Raw genomic sequence first — 18,136 nt, forward strand, 5'->3', positions numbered from 1 at the left:
CACACTCTTTGGAAAAAATAACTGAAATCTGTCACTTCCTATAACCATCAATAAGCTTCTTATACCTCTCAGCCGGAATGTTGGACCACTCTTCCTTTGCAAACTGCTCCAGATCTCTCTTATTGGAAGGGCACCTTTTCCCAACAGCAATTTTAAGATCTCTCCACAGGTGTTCAATGGGATTTAGATCTGGACTCATTGCTGGCCACTTTAGAACTCTCCAGCGCTTTGTTGCCATCCATTTTTGGGTGCTTTTTGACGTATGTTTGGGGACATTGTCCTGCTGGAAGACCCAATATCTTGGTCGCAAACCCAGCCTTTCGACACTGGCCTGTACAGTGCGGCCCAAAATCCCTTGTTAATCCTCAGATTTCATGATGCCTTGTACACATTCAAGGCACCCAGTGCCATAGGCAGCAAAACAACCCCAAAACATCATTGACCCTCCACCATTTTTTACTGTAGGTACTGTGTTCTTTTCTTTGTAGGCCTCATTCCATTTTCAGTAAACGGTAGAATGATGTGCTTTACCAATAAGCTCTATCTGGGTCTCATCTGTCCACAAGACATTTTCCCAGAAGGATTTTGGCTTACTCAAGTTCATTTTGGCAAAATGTAATCTTGCTTTTTTATGTCTCTGTGTCAGCAGTTGGGTCCTCCTGGGTCTCCTGCCATAGCGTTTCATTTCATTTAAATGTCAACAGATAGTTCACGCTTACACTGATGCTCCCTGAGCCTTCAGGACAGCTTGAGTATCTTTGGAACTTGTTTGGGGCTGCTTATCCACCATCCGGACTATCCTGTGTTAACAACATCAATTTTTCTCTTCTGTCCACTCCCAGGGAGATTATTTACAGTGCCATAGGTTGCAAACTTCTTGATAAGGTTGCATGCTGTGGACAAAGGTAAATCTAGATCTCTAGAGATGGACTTATAACCTTGAAATTGTTGATATTTTCCACAATTTTGGTTCTCAAGTCCTCAGACAGTTCTCTTCTCCTCTTTCTGTTGTCCATGCTTAGTGTGGCACACACAGACACATAATGCAAAAACTAAGTGAACTTATCTCCTTTTTATCTGCTTTCAGCTGTGATTTTTATATTGCCCACACCTGTTACTTGCCCCAGGGGAGTTTAAAGGAGCATTACATGCTTGAAACAAACTTATTTTTCCACAATTTTGAAAGGGTGCCAATAATTTTGTCCAGCCCATTTTTGGAGTTTGGGGTGACATTATGTCCAATTAGCTTTTTTCCTCCTTTTTTTGGTTTAGTTCCAATACACACAAGGGGAATAAACATGTGTATAGCAAAACATGTGTTACTGCAATCCTTTTCGGTGAGAAATACTTCATTTCCTAGAAAAATTTTAGGGGTGCCAACATTTACGGCCATGACTGTACAAGATACAATAGTAAATACCATGGAAAAACACCTGTCAGAAGGCCGTGTCCTCAAGGCCGTAATGGGCTGTGTCCTTAAGAGGTTAAGGAATTACACCTCTTATATTAAAAAACATATTGAATATTAAATAGGAGTCTTAAGACAACACCTTTTCTTGTGCTGTGTAACTGCATTTTGATGTTGAATTGTGGTATCAATCATTTAAGACTCCACTTTATTAGCTAGACCTGATAGGTGCTATGAAAGTGTGTCTCAGACTGGCCACCCATTACATTGTCAGCAATACTTATGTATGGCCAGCCAGCCCCTAGACACTTTATCCCCTATCCAAAGGATAGGGGATAAGATGTCCGATCGCGAGGCCCCACTGCTGACGACCCCCATGATCTCTCCCTGTTATCTGGTGCACGGAGTGAGCTTCGCTCCTTGCTTGATGACTAGCGTTGTAGGGGCCGGAGGATCGTGATGTCATGACCCCACCCCCTCAATGTAAGTCTATTGGAGGGGGCGTGATCACCCTGAAGTTCACTCCGTGCAGCAGATGACAGGGGTGCTGCAGGAGAGATCGCCGAGGATAGGGGATAAGATGTCTAAGGGCGGAGAACCCCTTTAACTGTACATTTTGATCCTGCTACAAATCTCTATGGAATTTAGTGTGGCACTTTTACTAGGTCAACATTATTTGAGGTGAGCTACAATAACAATCACAACCAATGTTAATTGTCTAATATTGAGATAATTGTGGCCAAATGTTTGTACCTGCTACTACTCTGTTATCCTATTGCAGACTACAGACTGCCATCTGTAGCTGAATGCAGCTTCCTCCTTGTAAGTAGGGAAATGTAAGTTCCTCATAAGCCCTTGAATATTCTGATTATATAATTGAGGTTTAATGTGAAACATTTATTTAATCAACTATCTAATATGTTTCCAAAGTTCAGACATATCTTAGATAGTGTGTTTGCTAGTTGCCCACACACATATATTACTTAGTAGAAAAGTGCAACAATTGATCTTGCTTATTGCAGTGTGATTATGTGTTAAAGTTTCTTGCCCCTAGTTTGTACATGTCTGAGCGTATATAGAAAGCACTTGCTAGAGAAGTCAAAATGTTTTGTATAAGATCACAGAGCATCATTTGTCTATAATAGATAATAGAAGCTTTGATGTGTTTATATGCCCTAATACAGAGCAGCAGCCATAAATAATTATTTTAATGGGGTTTTCATGCTAAAATGGTAAAATTGTCTTTTGTCAGTTTTCAACTAAATAGAATTCAACACACTGGGTTATTCATTTGTTTGGTAAACTGTACATATTTGTTTTATTATTAATTTCTTGACAATAATGGCCAGAACATAAAGTACAAATGTTAGGTGATGAACAGTGGCAACTTTGTAAATATTTATCTACAAAGGAAGAATTTCTATAACTGTAATGACTTAATCATAAACCAGAATAAATGTGCTCATTTGTTTCCAACTGTATGATCACATTTTTAGTTTTCAATCACTCATTTATGAATTCTAAGAATTCATGTAAAGCTGTTAAAGCTGAACTTTCTATTGACTGTTCACTCCATGTACTAAAAATCATGGTCATGATTTGTAAAATAATAACAATAACTGCTTTCATATATTTGTATAATATTTTTACTGTGGATTAAGTTCTGCTGTTCCATTACTACATTGGGGTTGAATAAATGTGCCCTGCAAATCTGCAGTTGCAGTCAAGATTCCTTCTCTCTTCATTAAGATACGTTGATGATCTTAACTACAGATTGATAACAGCTCTTGATCACAGCTTTCTATAACTGTCTAATAAAACCTTCACAGCTTTTAGAAATCACATAAGCATCAACATGATTGCCATGTGTCTTAATGGGGACTCACAAGGATCACATTAGGACCCTAATTGTTCCTGCATTGTAGAATGTATGTATTTTCACCCACAGAAAAGCTAAGACGCTCCTGTCCAGATAAGTGCTGCATGTCATTGAATCGGTCTACACTTGCCACAATCTGCCACTGATAATATGCTGAATATGAATTGTTTAGCATTTTCAGTAGGCAGTGGAGCAGGAACATTCCTCAGCTGTGTCCTTTATACATGTACAAGGGAGATTCAAAAGAAAAAAAGCATGGTATGTTGCTAAATCTCTTTTCAGGGGCACTAGAAAGAAACAACCCCAATCACTAGAAAGAAACAACTCAGATCCTTGTTAGAAAATTGCAGAGTCTGGTAGTGACAAAGAGCTCAAGCTTGTTCTATTGTTACTTCCCCTGTGTCCTGAGAGGGGAGCCCTTTACAGCTGTGTGGATCCAGCCTGGCTCAGATGTACTACTTTAAGGGAGGAGGCTTGTCAATTTCTGGTCACAATAGACAGAGAGTTTTTTAGTGCCTGTTGCAGTGCTGAGCACAGTTGGGGATCAATGCTAGCCATTCAGACTGCACCCTTTTCCATGGCTTTGATTTGTTAATTCAAGATTAAAGGTCCACCAAGGGGGTTTAGAGTGTTTAACAAAGCTGATGAACTGTTTAGGAAAGCTGATGAACTGAGAGCGTTCGTAGTCTTGGTGTGGCAATTTCCATAGTTGGTGGCAACTATTGGCTCTGAGGGAGCTGTGTCCTTGTTGACCCATGTGTTATTAAAATGCACAAGCGCTGCGTTTCAGCCCTATTTCATTGTCAATACCACCTTCTGAGCCGTTCAGCTTGTTGGTTGCTCTAAAGATTCTCTTAGATTGGGTTTGAAAACTTCACCTTAAACACTAGATTAGACTGATGTTCTGTTTTCCGTGCTCCTGTTGATTTGTTGAACCTTTGCAGGGCTGGAAAGCAAGTAGCAGCTTGATGGGGAGACAGGCTGCTAATATGATTTACCAGTCTACAGTCATGCACAATAAGTGTGAATAAATACAAGGGTCTCACAGAATCAACCCTAGCTTTTCCTTTCCTCTTATTTTTACTTGTCAGGAAAATAATGCATGCCCTTACAGGAGCTTGATGTGCTATGAATAAGATATAAAACAATACCATTTTATTTTTCGCTCTCTCTTCTTTTTGCTGTCAAATACATTGTCTGAGGGTGAGATGAGTGTTGTTCAGACAGTACTGCAGAGATTGCTTTAACCAATTGTTTACTGAGTATAAAGAAAAATGTCTTGCTTGAGAGCCATTGCTTGTATAATCTTATGTATATGTGCTTGTTTCATTTAAAGTGTTTTATAATAAGTAACATTTTCGTCTTAATCTTTAAGTGTTGCTTCTCCCCGGGGCTGATGTCACATTGGTTAATTCTGGATAGGGTACTTTAGATGATCATTTCATAGATTACAACATTGAGATTTTTATTCCCCTTATCTTTCTCTTTCTGTGATCTCCATCTGCTTATAAAAAGACCCTGTCCAAATAGAAACATTGTATTAAAACATGCTAAAGAAAGGATAAAAGATACAATTAAGGAAATAAATAAGATTTCAGCTGTATAATAGAAAACAGCTAATATGTAAAATCACTTACAATACACTAGTACAAATATACATACATAGCCATAGTTCTTCATCTACTCAGTAACATTGAATGTATCATTGTAGAGCATTGTCTTGTTTTACATACACAGAAATATCTTTTAGTTTTTTTAATGCATGACATTCGGTTCTCTGCAAATGCACATGTAAAATATTCAGGATTTGACAGCAAGCGCTGTTAAGTTATAGAAAGCAACACAGCAAGGATTTTATGCTTCACTTTTATGCACATTATTGTTCATCATCTGTATGAAGACACAAATCTTTTACCGATTTACACTTCTCGACACATTGATAAGAAACAGGAAATTACTTTAGGAAAAGACTTAAACCCCTCTCCTGTGGAGAGACTCCCTATGAACAGGGCAGGAACAGGAGATCTCAATAAATGTAATCTCTTACTTCTTAACAGGATCACATCCTTCACTTTTCCAGTTTAACTAAAAAGCTTTTGTTCAACGTTTAGGAAAAAGCAAAGATAGGAGTCTTCTAGAATGTATCTCCCCGTATTGTTACTTCACTACAAGTTTATGGAAATAGAAAGATATAGTGATAAATCTAGATTGATATTCAGATAAATAGAATGAGATAGCAATGTAAAGGGGGATTTACAGCTAGATAGAATATAGAAGACTATTCATACATGGATTTGTTTCCATTGATCATTTACTGGTCATTATGACACCTTGTGATTTGTTCAGTGACTACATGGTTAACTGCATGTGTCCACCCTATAATCAATACACTCTTGTAATGCCAGGTCATCATTGCTGTTGTCCATATTTATTTACGTACTTGTGCTTTCCGCCCTCATAGCTGCAGCATCAGCTTTTAATATCCATTGTTGGCTAATGTTGGCTGCAAAGTGCAAAACAGTTTTTAATGAATGTTACAGCTTGGAAGCAGAACAGTTAGTGCTAATTCACATAAAGAACAATCCAGGTCAGGTTGCTTGATTTCCTGGCGAAACATACAGTTCTCTTATCAGGAAATTATAGCATTATTGACTTCAAGTGCTGGCCTGTCATCATTTCAGAGTGTTTCATTAGCAGTCATTACCGTATCTGTTAAATGAATACTGCAGAGTCTTTTTCTTTCTTTTTTTTGCAGCAATGGTATAGCAGTTCCGTTAAAGTCATATGTGTGTGGCTGGCAGACAGATTAGACCTTCAGCTCCATGTGTATCAGTTAAAAACCATCATCAAGATTGTGAAGGTAAGTCATTCACATAGTAAATGTGCCAAATGTCTTTTTTTGCTACCATTGTGTTCCTGTTCAGCTTACTGAAGTGAGTGAGTGTTGTTGCGCTCCTCTAATGCAGTGTCTATTTATTAGCATGAGACAAAAGGGAGAACATGGCAAATGTATACTCTGACCTATAGCAGCCAATTAAATACTAGGTTTATAGCAGGCAGCTATTCGGTCAGCTAGTTTAATATTGGTTTGTGCCTGATTTACCAAAAGTATCCGAATGGCGTTTTCCTGTGTACACAGTATGGAATTGTCACATAATGATTTCAGTTTTACTATCACAAGCTGTTTAACCAATTCATGGATGGGGAGCTTTCAGCTCATTACAATCAGCTCAGTGATTTTTCTGTTTCTTTGTAAATGTGTAGAAATAAGAAGATAAAGACATTTATTGTTTCATTGTATATGGCAATGATTTTAATGGGCTCGATCATTAGTTTGTTTTTACAAATGATATCAAAATGAGATACTGAATTGTTTAGGCCTAATGGGTACCCAATAGCTGTGAAAATGCCTCTTCTAAAGACAATTTACCATATGTACGCACAAAGTGAAAGGGGATGGGGGTGTGCAGAAAAAAATTGTCAGACTGAATTTACTGCCGGATTCTAATATTCAGCTGGGGACCTGAAGAGGTAGACAGAATCGACTAATCCTTATAAAGTTCAAGTAACAATTGCCTTTATATATATCTCACATGATATCATTAATCTGTATTGCTTTGCACATTTAGATTTTGTTTTCATAGTACTAAGCACTTTTTTCAGAGTGGCTACATAATTTCTTACATGCAAGAAGGTGTGCAGTTATGGTTTATAATTCATATAAAGAAATATGTTTTGGTGGATTATTCTACATTGACACATTCTTCCATTGCAGGTTCTAGTCTTACATTGTAGACAGTAAAGGTAACTCTTGATGTACAGATACAGGGCCTTATTTTTGAGATTTTGTTGCCCATAGTTGCCTTTCCTTCATTGTTCTGAGAGAGTTTTTAGACACGTGCCCCAAATATAAAAAAAATGTTGTGTATCCATGGATTTGACTAAAAGCCAGTGCTGCACTATAAAGAGGCAATGTAAGAAAGCACTAATGGTAATGGTAAGTTTAGTTTGCATAGTATTTATGACATCACAGGCATCTTATGGTAACTGTGCTAATCTTTAATACAAATGATTTTGCTTTTACAAAGTTAGCTCTGCAGTCTGTATGAATAGGTTTAGCGTTTAAATATATTTGAAATTGTAGTTGTTAATGCTGAGAAAGTGTATGTGATTACTGTTTGGAAACAACAGTATTGTGGGAAAAACATTATGCTGTTAAATAGTTTCATGTACTATTGCTGTGGAATATTGAAATGTTCATTTTACAACACACTGATGAATTAACTGTGGAATTGTGCTTATGTTAGGGAGAAAAAATAGCATTTAATGTGATTGAATGGAAAAAAATGGTGTGATTTTTAATTAATATTGCAAAGGCGTGGTTTCTGATACGTCAATGCAATGGATTGGTTTGCAAACTAATATTGGATGACGCTAAATATTTTTCATGCTATCTAAGTTATCTGCAATACATTCAGCAATATCATTGTGAAGTGTATCATGCTTGCTTAGCTGGTTGATAGGTTAGCAGCAGAATATTGGCTTTATGTCCCCACACTTCTTTATATGTCACTATTAATCAGGAATAAATACAATGTCCACATCTGCTTTATCTGTGTATTGGAATGTGCATGTTTTTAATAGTCTATACAGAGGAACATTTGGTGACTTTTTATAGTGCATGAGACAGTATGGATTAGTGTTATGTGAGTGAAACATGAAATTCACCGTAACTCACTACTTACATAGGTGTATCAGTAGTGTTTTATAAGAATTGTTATTTCTTGGATTCTGCTATAGGATGATTGGATACAATTGTGGATTTGTGTGTTCTTAAGGCATTTGTTGACTTGTCTTATTAATAGAGATAAAGATTTTTAAGGCTTTTATGAGTAGGATTAAACGCCTGTAAAAGCTTGGCTTTTTATAGGTGGTTCAGTCATCTTTTTGGGCATCAGTTGTTAGAGCGTCATGAACAAGAACAAAAGATGACAAACTTTAGATTCAGCACAAAGGGAATCTTTTGGACCATTTGAGTATCTAAATACAAATCCGTACTTTGGACTTGAGTTTTTGGGACCATCCTGCAATACCTAATACCAACTACTATCACTTCATGAAACAAGAAAATGGTGCAAAATGATAAAATTGATGGAGCTTCCTCGACATGTTGAAAGTCATCCTTCTATACTTTATACAAATAATTTGCCACCCAAAAATGACAAATAATTATACATAAATGTGGCACATTTTTCAACTCATAGCTGCACTTATTTTTCTAGACACTCTTTAAAGCTGTCAAGGGAGTGCAGAAAGTGTCTAAAACACATTATAAATTTGACCATGTATTCCGCTTTTTTGGTTGATGTCCCTAAATGTTTTTTTCTTACACTGCATAAAATGACCTCATACACAACGATATGAAAAACATAACCTTGTTCTAAAGACTTGTAAAATATTTCCCATTCCATTCAGTTCACACCTTTTTTTAATATAAATGTAGAGAAACTGATATCACAACCTATCATATTGTTTTCAGTGGAAATCAGTTGTAAGCTACAGTGTCTTCTTGTCAGTTGGGTCATATGGCCAATACTTATTATCACCCCTTATTACCAGACATAATCTACCTATCATTGTACCAATCCAGCAGGCTTCTAATTAAGGTGTAAAACCTACAGGTACCATTCTTCTTAATCATTTTCAATGGTTGGGTGTACTATGAATAGTATATTTTGAATTATTGCAGAGATAATTTCCTTGGGACCAATGGACAGTAATTGTAGGTGTTATGGGTTAGAGGTGTGTCTCGGGCACCTTTTGGTATACTGTGTTTAAACATTCTGAGGTTTAGGTGCATTTTCTTTTTAAAACAAATGGAAGCTATATCCTACCTGCAATGTGAACATAGTTTTAGGGTCAAACTCATGTCAACAGCACAAGAGCTGGTTTAAAGGCCCACCAAACACTATCTAAGGTTATCCAGTGGTAGGTGTGATTGTTACACTTCATATTAATCTTGAACAAAAGACAGACTGCAGAAACATATACAATATCTCTTAATGAAACAAAGTAAGCAAAACAGTAATTTGTAATCACAAGTTAACATTTTATGCAACTGTGAAAGATACAAATAGAGGCTTCCGATATTTCGATATCTTTTTTTGTTTTAGATTGTGAAAGGGGGTATAAACATTGTCTGTTCAGAGAGAGCCTTGCAAAGCAAATGTTGCCATGAGAAAACCATGCCATGTTATACTGTTAAAGAAATGTTTTAGATTTACTTAGATATTCCTCAGGTGAATGTGTGGGTCTCTTCTATTGGAGACTGCTATGCTATCATATGGAAGAGCGTGTGGAGCCCTTTTTCCCATCTGATATGCAGAAGACAGCTTATTGTGGAATGTGCAGTGTTTGGTAACACAATCTGGCATTCCCATGACACGTTGAGACCAGCCTTTCCTTATTATTTCTTCATATATATATATATATATATATATATATATCTGTGGATATGAATATAGGTATGTAAAGTTAATAGATTTTTGTAGTAACATTGTAACAATGATATAGATTGATATCTCTGCTTTTATTATCTAATTGTTCTGCTGTTTCCTACAAACAGTACAAGTGTTATTCATTACGGCTTATGTCTGGTACTATCAAGGGGGTTCATGCACCAATGTTTTTATCATTTTCTAAATACCACTATGACTTTAGACATTGCAAATATAGCCATAAATGTGATGCAACATGCTATGACATGCGAGTCAAAAGTGTGATTCTCTTTTTCCTCCTTTATTTCTCACAGAAAACCTACAGAGACTTCAGGCTGCAGGGAGTGTTGGATGGCACATTAAATAATAAGACATATGAGACTATTCACAACCGTTTAACTATGGAAGAAGCTACAATGTCTGTGTCTGATAGGGGAGGGCTCCAGGGGATTTCAATGAAGGACAGTGATGATGAAGAAGAGTGACGGCAGTATTTCCGCTTTTATCCTGGTCTATTTACTTTACTTTTCTTTGTAAATATTTTACCTTATACATGTCCCAGTTGTTTCCTCATTACACACCTATTTATTGCTATATCCAGTTTACCATTGCAATTTAATAGCCAAGAAAGTTAAGTGATGATAAGATATAAGAACATTGGTGTAATTATGTGGGTTAGTGCCATACAAATAACTGTTTCATGTCTTTAATAGAAGAATTATGCCTCTTAAGAAAAGAAGATGCAAATATGCTGTTATACCTACAGAAAGTGTCCTATGTTGGAGAGATTTATCAAAACCTGTGCAGAGGAAAAGTGGAGCAGTTGCCCATAGTAACCGATTAAATTGCTTCTTTTATTTTTAGAAAGGCCCCTGGAACATTTAAAAAGCAATACGATTGGTTGCTATGGGCAAAATCCCCTCAGTATCTCGCAGTTACCACTTCTACAAGTACCTCATTCTTCTTTTCAGACTGTGTATGATGTTTTATTTGTGTTTTTATTGTTGTAAAAATTGGTAGGGGCCATCATGAAAATCTTTATCTATATTTCAAATTCCATCAACCTATTGGTTCTTATCATTTTGTATCTATATACTATTAAATAAAGTTTGATAACCTGTTTACATATGACCAATATTTTATGGAATTATGGCTTTTCAGAAATTGTGATAATCAAACTATTAGCTAGAGATAATGTTATAGAATATATAAAAATGTATAATGCCACATCAGTTTTATATTTTGGAGGTAATGTCATCTTTAAGATTTTTCAAAGTACAGCTCTAAACAGGGCTGTTGTAAGAATTCCATATATTCCACATTTGGATATCCAAAAATGTGTGCCCCCCCCCCCCCCATGTTTACATTTATTATTTTTATGGTAATTTTTTGTGCTTTAGTTGATTATGAATGCCACCATCCATTGCCATCCTTGTAATAAACACTTAACAGTTTTGCCATTCATGTTCTATAAATAACAGTGAAGCAGGATTACTTTTCATGATACAACATATTTCTGTCTCAGATTGAGTTAGAATGTCATGCACCACATTTATTAAGTGTTTAAGCACTTTGGCTTTGCAGATCAAGAAGAGGAGTGGCTCAGAGGGAAGAAGTGTGTCCTAAAATACACCATATTGCACCAAATTTTTTAAGCAAGGTGTTTAAACATGCACCGAATGTACTGATTAAACATGAACCACTATTCTAAATTTGAATTATGTAGTCTAGTTCTAAGCTGTCTAAAAAGAGAAGGTCTATCAACTGTCCACAGGATATGTGATGAAAGAGTGAACACTGGTGGGTCCACTTTTTGCCTGTCTTATCCAGCCTCAAATACTTTGAAAGGAGCTGCAGCATGCATTCTCCTGAACATGGTTGTTCTGTGAGGAGGAGCAGAATACCTGTTCTAGTTGTATAGGTAGGTGATAAATGTACCTGAGAACACAACATTTTTTTCAATGTTCTAACAAAAATGGTCACATTTTAACAAATAATACCTGATTCATAAAATATAAAAAAAAAAAAAATGTCATACTCCAAAAATTGCGTATTAAACCATAGGTGACCCAGTGACAAACAGCATACATCTCAGCAGTTGAAGCCTTCAAGAGTGGTAGAAATTAAAGGGGTATTCCAGGAATTTTATTTGACTATGCTACAGGGGCTGTAAAGTTAGTGCAGTTCATAATATAGTGTCTGTACCTGTGTGTGACGGTTTTCTCATAATTCTTCAGTGATTTTCACCCCACTATTTATTTTTACCAGCATACAAAATGATTTTTCCCAGCTTGCAAAGCGGACAAGACCTGACTCACTAGTCAGCTGATGACAGGGAGCCTGTCTGCTTCTATGGGTGGAGTGATCGCTTGGTGGGAGAGAGATCATTTGCAACTAATGCAACAGCTGTAGGCACCCTGATTGAAAACCACAGGTCTTTTGTTTCAATGGGTGGGGTGGCTGATGTGTGGGATGGAAGAAAATGGAATTGTGGGATTTGTAGTCAAAAAAAGAAAAGTCAAACAGGAAATACAAGTTCACAAAAAGCTAGCCACAATGTTATGGTAATCTCATGACATAGCCATCTAGCCCCAAGACAAGCGCAGATCCTTCCTAAGCATGTCCATTACTGTCTGCCAGGTACGTACTAAAATCACCTTATGGTGGATAACCCCTTTAAAGATATATCTCTGCAGGTGCTGGATTTTCATGTTTGTATGTGCTCTACACAGTATCCATCTGTTTCGTCTGCCAAGTTGATTCTTAAGTCTGCATTTTAAAGTAGGCGTGCTGCACAGCATGCTATAAGTTAAGCAAGGCTGCTCACATGGGGTTGACGTTGTGAGGGTGGCTACCTCGTGGAAAGGCATTCAGCACCCCCTCACCTATCCTCAGGATAAGGATAAGATGTTATGTACCAGAGTTCCTCTTTAATTTTGCTGGACTCAATTGCATTGCAGACCATACTGTTTAATGAGATATCCAGGATCAGAAAAATTATAGCGGCTTTCTTCTAGAAATAGTGCTTATTCTGTTCTTAGTTTGTATGTGGTATTGCAGCTCTGGCACTGTTTTTAAAGAAGGCCATTTTTTTTTCTAATACTAGATAACCCCTTCAACATCTTTACAATTTTTTTACTTACATTTTCTTCCTTGTCACCTTCATTTTACCATATAATGTATTATAAAGTCAGAAATTATTTGTTGGACAATATGAAAAAAAAATGCTGCAATTATGTAGGGCAAAACTTTTTTTTGCGGAGTTGACCGTAAGATCTGGCACTCCAAAATCATTTTAAGGGTCAGTGCATTTTCAATTACACCAGATTTGGATAATTTTGGTTTAGTTTTATTGATAAAAAACAAACACTGTACATGCCATTGGGAATGTTATATTTTTTCAAAATCATTTTGTTATTTTTTTAACACTTGATTGGCTTTTTAAGTAACCTTTCATATAGCTATGGGGTGGTCAAAATGCAACTATTTTTAAGGTGTCGTGCATATTGCAGTTCACCTCCAGACCCCAATCTCTCATCTGCCACTTTAAAAATGCCTGCCATCACCTCTTAAAGAAAGCAGTTTCATAGAAACTTTCATTTATGATTATTACCCTTGTGCAATAGGCCCAGATATCAGTTGACAAATGAGCGAATACTTGTTAGCCAGCTGATCCTTTTCCAGACAAAAAAATCATTTATTTGAAGAACATCTCCCCCTGTAAACAGGGGTATGCAGCCAACAATAATGGAAGAGAACAGCCACATGAATGATCAAAGTATTGATTCTGCAGTAGTGCACCCCCAAAAGGGCTGTTTAAATGGTCCTTTAAACAAGCAGCGATCAATTTATATATATATATATATATATAGTTGATCGGTGCTGGTGAACATGCAGTGATCTCCTCATGTAAGGGGACTTTTAAGGTGCCAAAACACTTACACAAAAGTTGGCCTAATCCACAGGCTGTCTAAATGGCAGTCTCACGACTTTTCCACAATAGATAATGTTGAGAGAGTGAAGGGTCAAACATGTTGGATTTCAACTGCCCGACCCTATTGTTTAGAGAGATATAAGCCACTGCTAGAGCTTACACCTATCCTCTTAGAGAATAAATGAATGTTCAGCCGGAGTCTACCATCCACCTGAATCAAGCTTTGTTGTAGTTCCCTGCACAGCAGTTGGCCAGGAGCTCTGTTGTGCAGCAGAAATGCCAAAGGGAATTTTGTCCTTTCATTCTTCCAATCATTATTCTTATCGACAGAAACACAACAGACACTTTACAGATACCTTAGCTAAGATTTTCAGATGTGATGCCTTATTATAAATTTAAGGATATCGTGAGCATGCAACAGTATTTGCACCTAATTTAAATACATCTGAGGATAGTTTTGAGAATTTTGCCCATATTTTTTTTTATTTTACACCATGTTTCATTACAAACACTGTGGATGTCAAGATATTTGAATTGAACGGTTGATCTTTAATGGGGGAGATTTATCAAAACCTGTGCAGAGAAAAGATGACCGTTTCTCATAGTAACCAATGCGATCACTTCTTTTATTTTTCTGATTGGTTGCTATGGACAACTGATCAACTTTTCATCTGCACAGGTTTTGATTAATCTCCCCCAATGTGTTTTTGTTAGCTTTACTCTTTGGCCCATGTTAAACCACACAACACAGCTTACACAGATGTGATCAATATTTCTGTTCTCAAATTTTAGACCTATGAGGTTAGGGTGACAATGTGCTGCTATCCTTTAATTTATGTTCTATATATGATTTAATTAGGGAAAATATGTAAATATATTCTACTGTGCACACCATGATAAAATTAATGGCTCATTTCACATGATTTAGGGTTTGTTTTTTGTTTGCTTTTTTCACAATGTTTTTTCAAACAATGGGACAAAACTGGAGCTTCACATCAGCTCTATGATAACAGATGCAAAAGTAAAGCATACAAAGAAAAAGTGCACTTTACCTACTGTGAAGCATGGAGGAGGCTGGGTTATGTTTTGAGGCTGCTTTGCTGCCTGTCCTGAATCTGTACAGGGTACAATGAAATCTAAAAACATTTGAAGTGGATTTGCTGCCTGATGTCAGGAAGCTCGGTCACAGGTCATGGGTCTTCCAACAGGATAATGAACCAAAATACACAGCTTAAAAACACCCAAGAATGGCTAAGAGAAATACATTGGACTATTCTAAAGTGGCCTTCTATGAGCCCTGATCTGAATCCTATTGAACATCTGTGGAAGGAGATGAAACATGGAGTCTGGAGAAGGCATTTTTACACCTGAGACAGCTGGAGCAGTTTGCTTATGAGGAGTGGGCCAGGATTCCTGTGGACAAGTACAGAAGTCTCATTGAGAGTTAAAGAAATCGTATAATCGCAGTGACTGCCTACAAAGTTTGTGCAACCAAAAAATATGTACAGGGTACCAATATTTTTGTCCAGGCCAGTTTCATTGTTATTATTTTTCCCCAAATTATTTCTTTTAAACCACAGTTTAGAGGCAATGTCTGATTTCCATCAGTTAATTCTCAGTACATTTGTATTAATTATAACTTTTGATAGTTTTAAGAAATTCAGGGAGGATTGTGGGTTTTTCTGTCTTTAACGGAAGGGTACCAACAATTTTGTTCATGTCTGTATCTCTGTTTGCTTGGCAGTGGTGTATTAGCCTGTGTTTTATAATGCCTAGTTAATTAAAAGCCCAGTGGGTATTTCCTATGGCTGCAAAAGCCCAGCAAAGTTCATCCCAGAGGTTACAAGTAGCCTAAGAGGCGTTGCTAACAAATGGACATGATAAACTTTGCTGGGCTTTTGCAGTCATGGGATCAATATCAATTCAAAGTGTGATATCAGTACTGTGGGGGTCAATTATCAAAACAAATTATGTACAGATAACAGTACATTAAAGGAGTTGCATTAAAGGAGTTGGCCACTTTATGGCTAATGTTAACAAATGTGTGTTATTACTTACCCTTTAAGTTTTGTGCTAGATTAGTTAAACCATGCTTCCATTGTTTGACAAGCATTCTGTATTGTCCAAATTCCACTCCTGTCTAGATGGAGGGGTATGTGAGGAAAAACTTTAGTCACCTCTTTTGGAGACGGCAAAGAACGCTACATGCAGGTACATTCCACAAGAGGAGAGCTACAACGTTGTTTCACAACAGGCTTCTTCCGGCTCTATGGTATTGATGCGGTGGCAGTGGCGCTCCGGATATTTCAGCGGCTGACAACGCCCTGGCAACCCATACACAACACTTACTGCGCATGCATCCGCTGAACTCGGCCAGAGCATCAACTCTATCTATGCTTGCGACCATGACATATTTTCATACAAAATACATAATGTATCCTAATACAAATAATGTGTAAGTGAAAAAGAAAACAACTAATGACAACACAGAAAAGAAAGAGAGGAGGGGAATAAAAAAAAGTCCTTACAAAAATGCACTCATATTATTTTTATTGTTCATACCTGAGGGCGTCAATGGGCAGGATCCAGATTGCTTCTTTCTGTAAAAGCAATTTATGGCAATCACTGCCATCTTTTGTAATATTTACCATTTCTAAGCCAGAGAACCTGAGCACTGAATGGTACCCCTGATGTGTCATTTTGATATTGTAGCACTCACATTTCAGAAGACAGGAATCCCGATGGATCCGCTGGACCTGTGTGGCAGATGACTCGGACCGTACCAGGGAGCGGAGTCTAAGGTGCTGCTGGTTTTCTCCAGAGCCTGCTGCAAAGTGGGATGGATTTGCTGCGGCAGGCGGTACCCAGGTTGCTACCCCTGGCACGACTCGACCACACAGGCGGCTGAAGAGATGCGAGGCACAGGAGGGATAAGGCAGCTAATAATCAGGATAGCAGAAGGTCAGGGCAGGCAGCACAGTAGCATAGTCAGGAATGTAGCAAATGGTCAGTAGGCAGGTGGCAAGAAGCAAGGTCAGGTCACTGAGCAAAGGATCAGATACACAGCAAGGCAATAACAGGAATGCTTTCTCTCAGGCTCAAGGCAACAAAGATCCGTCAGGGAAGTGAGGAGGGTGGAGGAATTTATCAATGAGCCACAGGTGAATTACACTAATGAGCGCACTGGCCCTTTAAATCTTAAAGCTCCGGCACTCGCGCGCCCTAGGGGACAGGGACACGCGTGCCCGGGCAGAGGCGGGGGCAGGAGAAACACCCGATGAGTGACTGACTGGAGCTCGCATGAGGGCGCGTCCCACCATGCGAGTCCCAGCCTCGTCGGCAGCAGCAGGTAACGGGACCATGCACTCATGGCCAGTGTGTGTGTCCGGAGCGCATAACGTAACAGATATTATCTATAAGTTGTGGACAACCATGACCTGTTCTTATGGATCTCATGTGCTCCTGAATCCTAATGTACATGCATCTCTTGGTCTTGTCTATATATTATTGGCCACATGGGCAACAAATCATATATACTACAAATTTTGTTTTACATGTGATTATTTGAGACACTTTCCACTCTACAGCACCTAGTTTACAATATTTAGTTTTGGCCTTAAATCTGCACATGGAGCATTGCTTACATCTACAATTGCCCCTAGGAGAAGCCCTATCTAACAAAGTGGTGCTATCTCCTTTATTACTGGTGCAACTCAACTGATTCCTCAGAGAACAGGTATGTCTAAGGTCCAGATTGTTCTCAATAATGTGCCAGTGCCTACGGATGGCAGCCTGAATAATGTTGTTCATCTTGGAAGATATATCTTTTTGGTTTTTTAATGTAGATGTATTTCTAAACAATAAATCATTTTGTTAATAAGACAGAGCTTTTACTAGTGCTTCTTGTATGATTTGGGGGAAGGGGAGGGGGGGGATATACTCTTTGGCTCAGTCGCTCTGATAACTCTTGGGCCTGGAGCTCAAACCTACTAACATTGCTATTAAGACGTCTCAACCGGACAAATTGTCCAAAAGGGAGGGCTTTTTTCACATGTGGAGGGTGAAAACTTTCATGATGCAATAACGCATTAGTGGCTGTTTTTTCCCCTGTGACCTGTGGTGTTTTATCTTCCACTATTTCTACTTTTACGTCCAAAAACTCAAGAAGTTAATCACTAATCATTGACGTAAACTGCATATTCATCTTATGACCAGAGCTAAAGTAATTATGAATTATAAATACTCTTCGAACTGCAATGGGGACCCGGACCAAACAACAAAAATATCAATGTAACAAAAAATAAATAATAAATGTGGCAAACAGATTAAGGGCTGAAAAAATGAATCATTTTTCAAAAGCTGCCAAAACTAAATCTGCAAATTCACTTTTTTTTTTCCTATGTTGAACTTGTGCAATT

General features: G+C 37.7%; 1 protein-coding gene across 7 annotated transcripts in view; it reads left to right on the forward strand.

Annotated features, from left to right (window-relative positions):
- CADPS2 (calcium dependent secretion activator 2) overlaps positions 1–17,569 on the forward strand; it is a 707,505-nt gene extending 689,936 nt beyond the window's left edge. For 4 of the 7 annotated variants that reach the window (XM_056573789.1, XM_056573790.1, XM_056573792.1 and 1 more), the window contains 2 exons: positions 6,043–6,147; positions 10,099–17,568. In XM_056573789.1, the coding sequence (XP_056429764.1) occupies positions 6,043–6,147; positions 10,099–10,269 (276 nt within the window). In that variant the 3' untranslated portion in view covers positions 10,270–17,568. Of the gene's footprint in view, positions 1–6,042; positions 6,148–10,098 lie in introns of all 7 variants that reach the window. The other 3 variants (XM_056573788.1, XM_056573791.1, XM_056573793.1) reach the window with 1 other exon arrangement.
- The last annotated feature ends 567 nt before the right edge of the window (positions 17,570–18,136 follow it).

The sequence above is a fragment of the Hyla sarda genome, chromosome 4 (genome assembly GCF_029499605.1).
Source record: "Hyla sarda isolate aHylSar1 chromosome 4, aHylSar1.hap1, whole genome shotgun sequence".
Lineage (NCBI taxonomy): Eukaryota > Metazoa > Chordata > Amphibia > Anura > Hylidae > Hyla > Hyla sarda.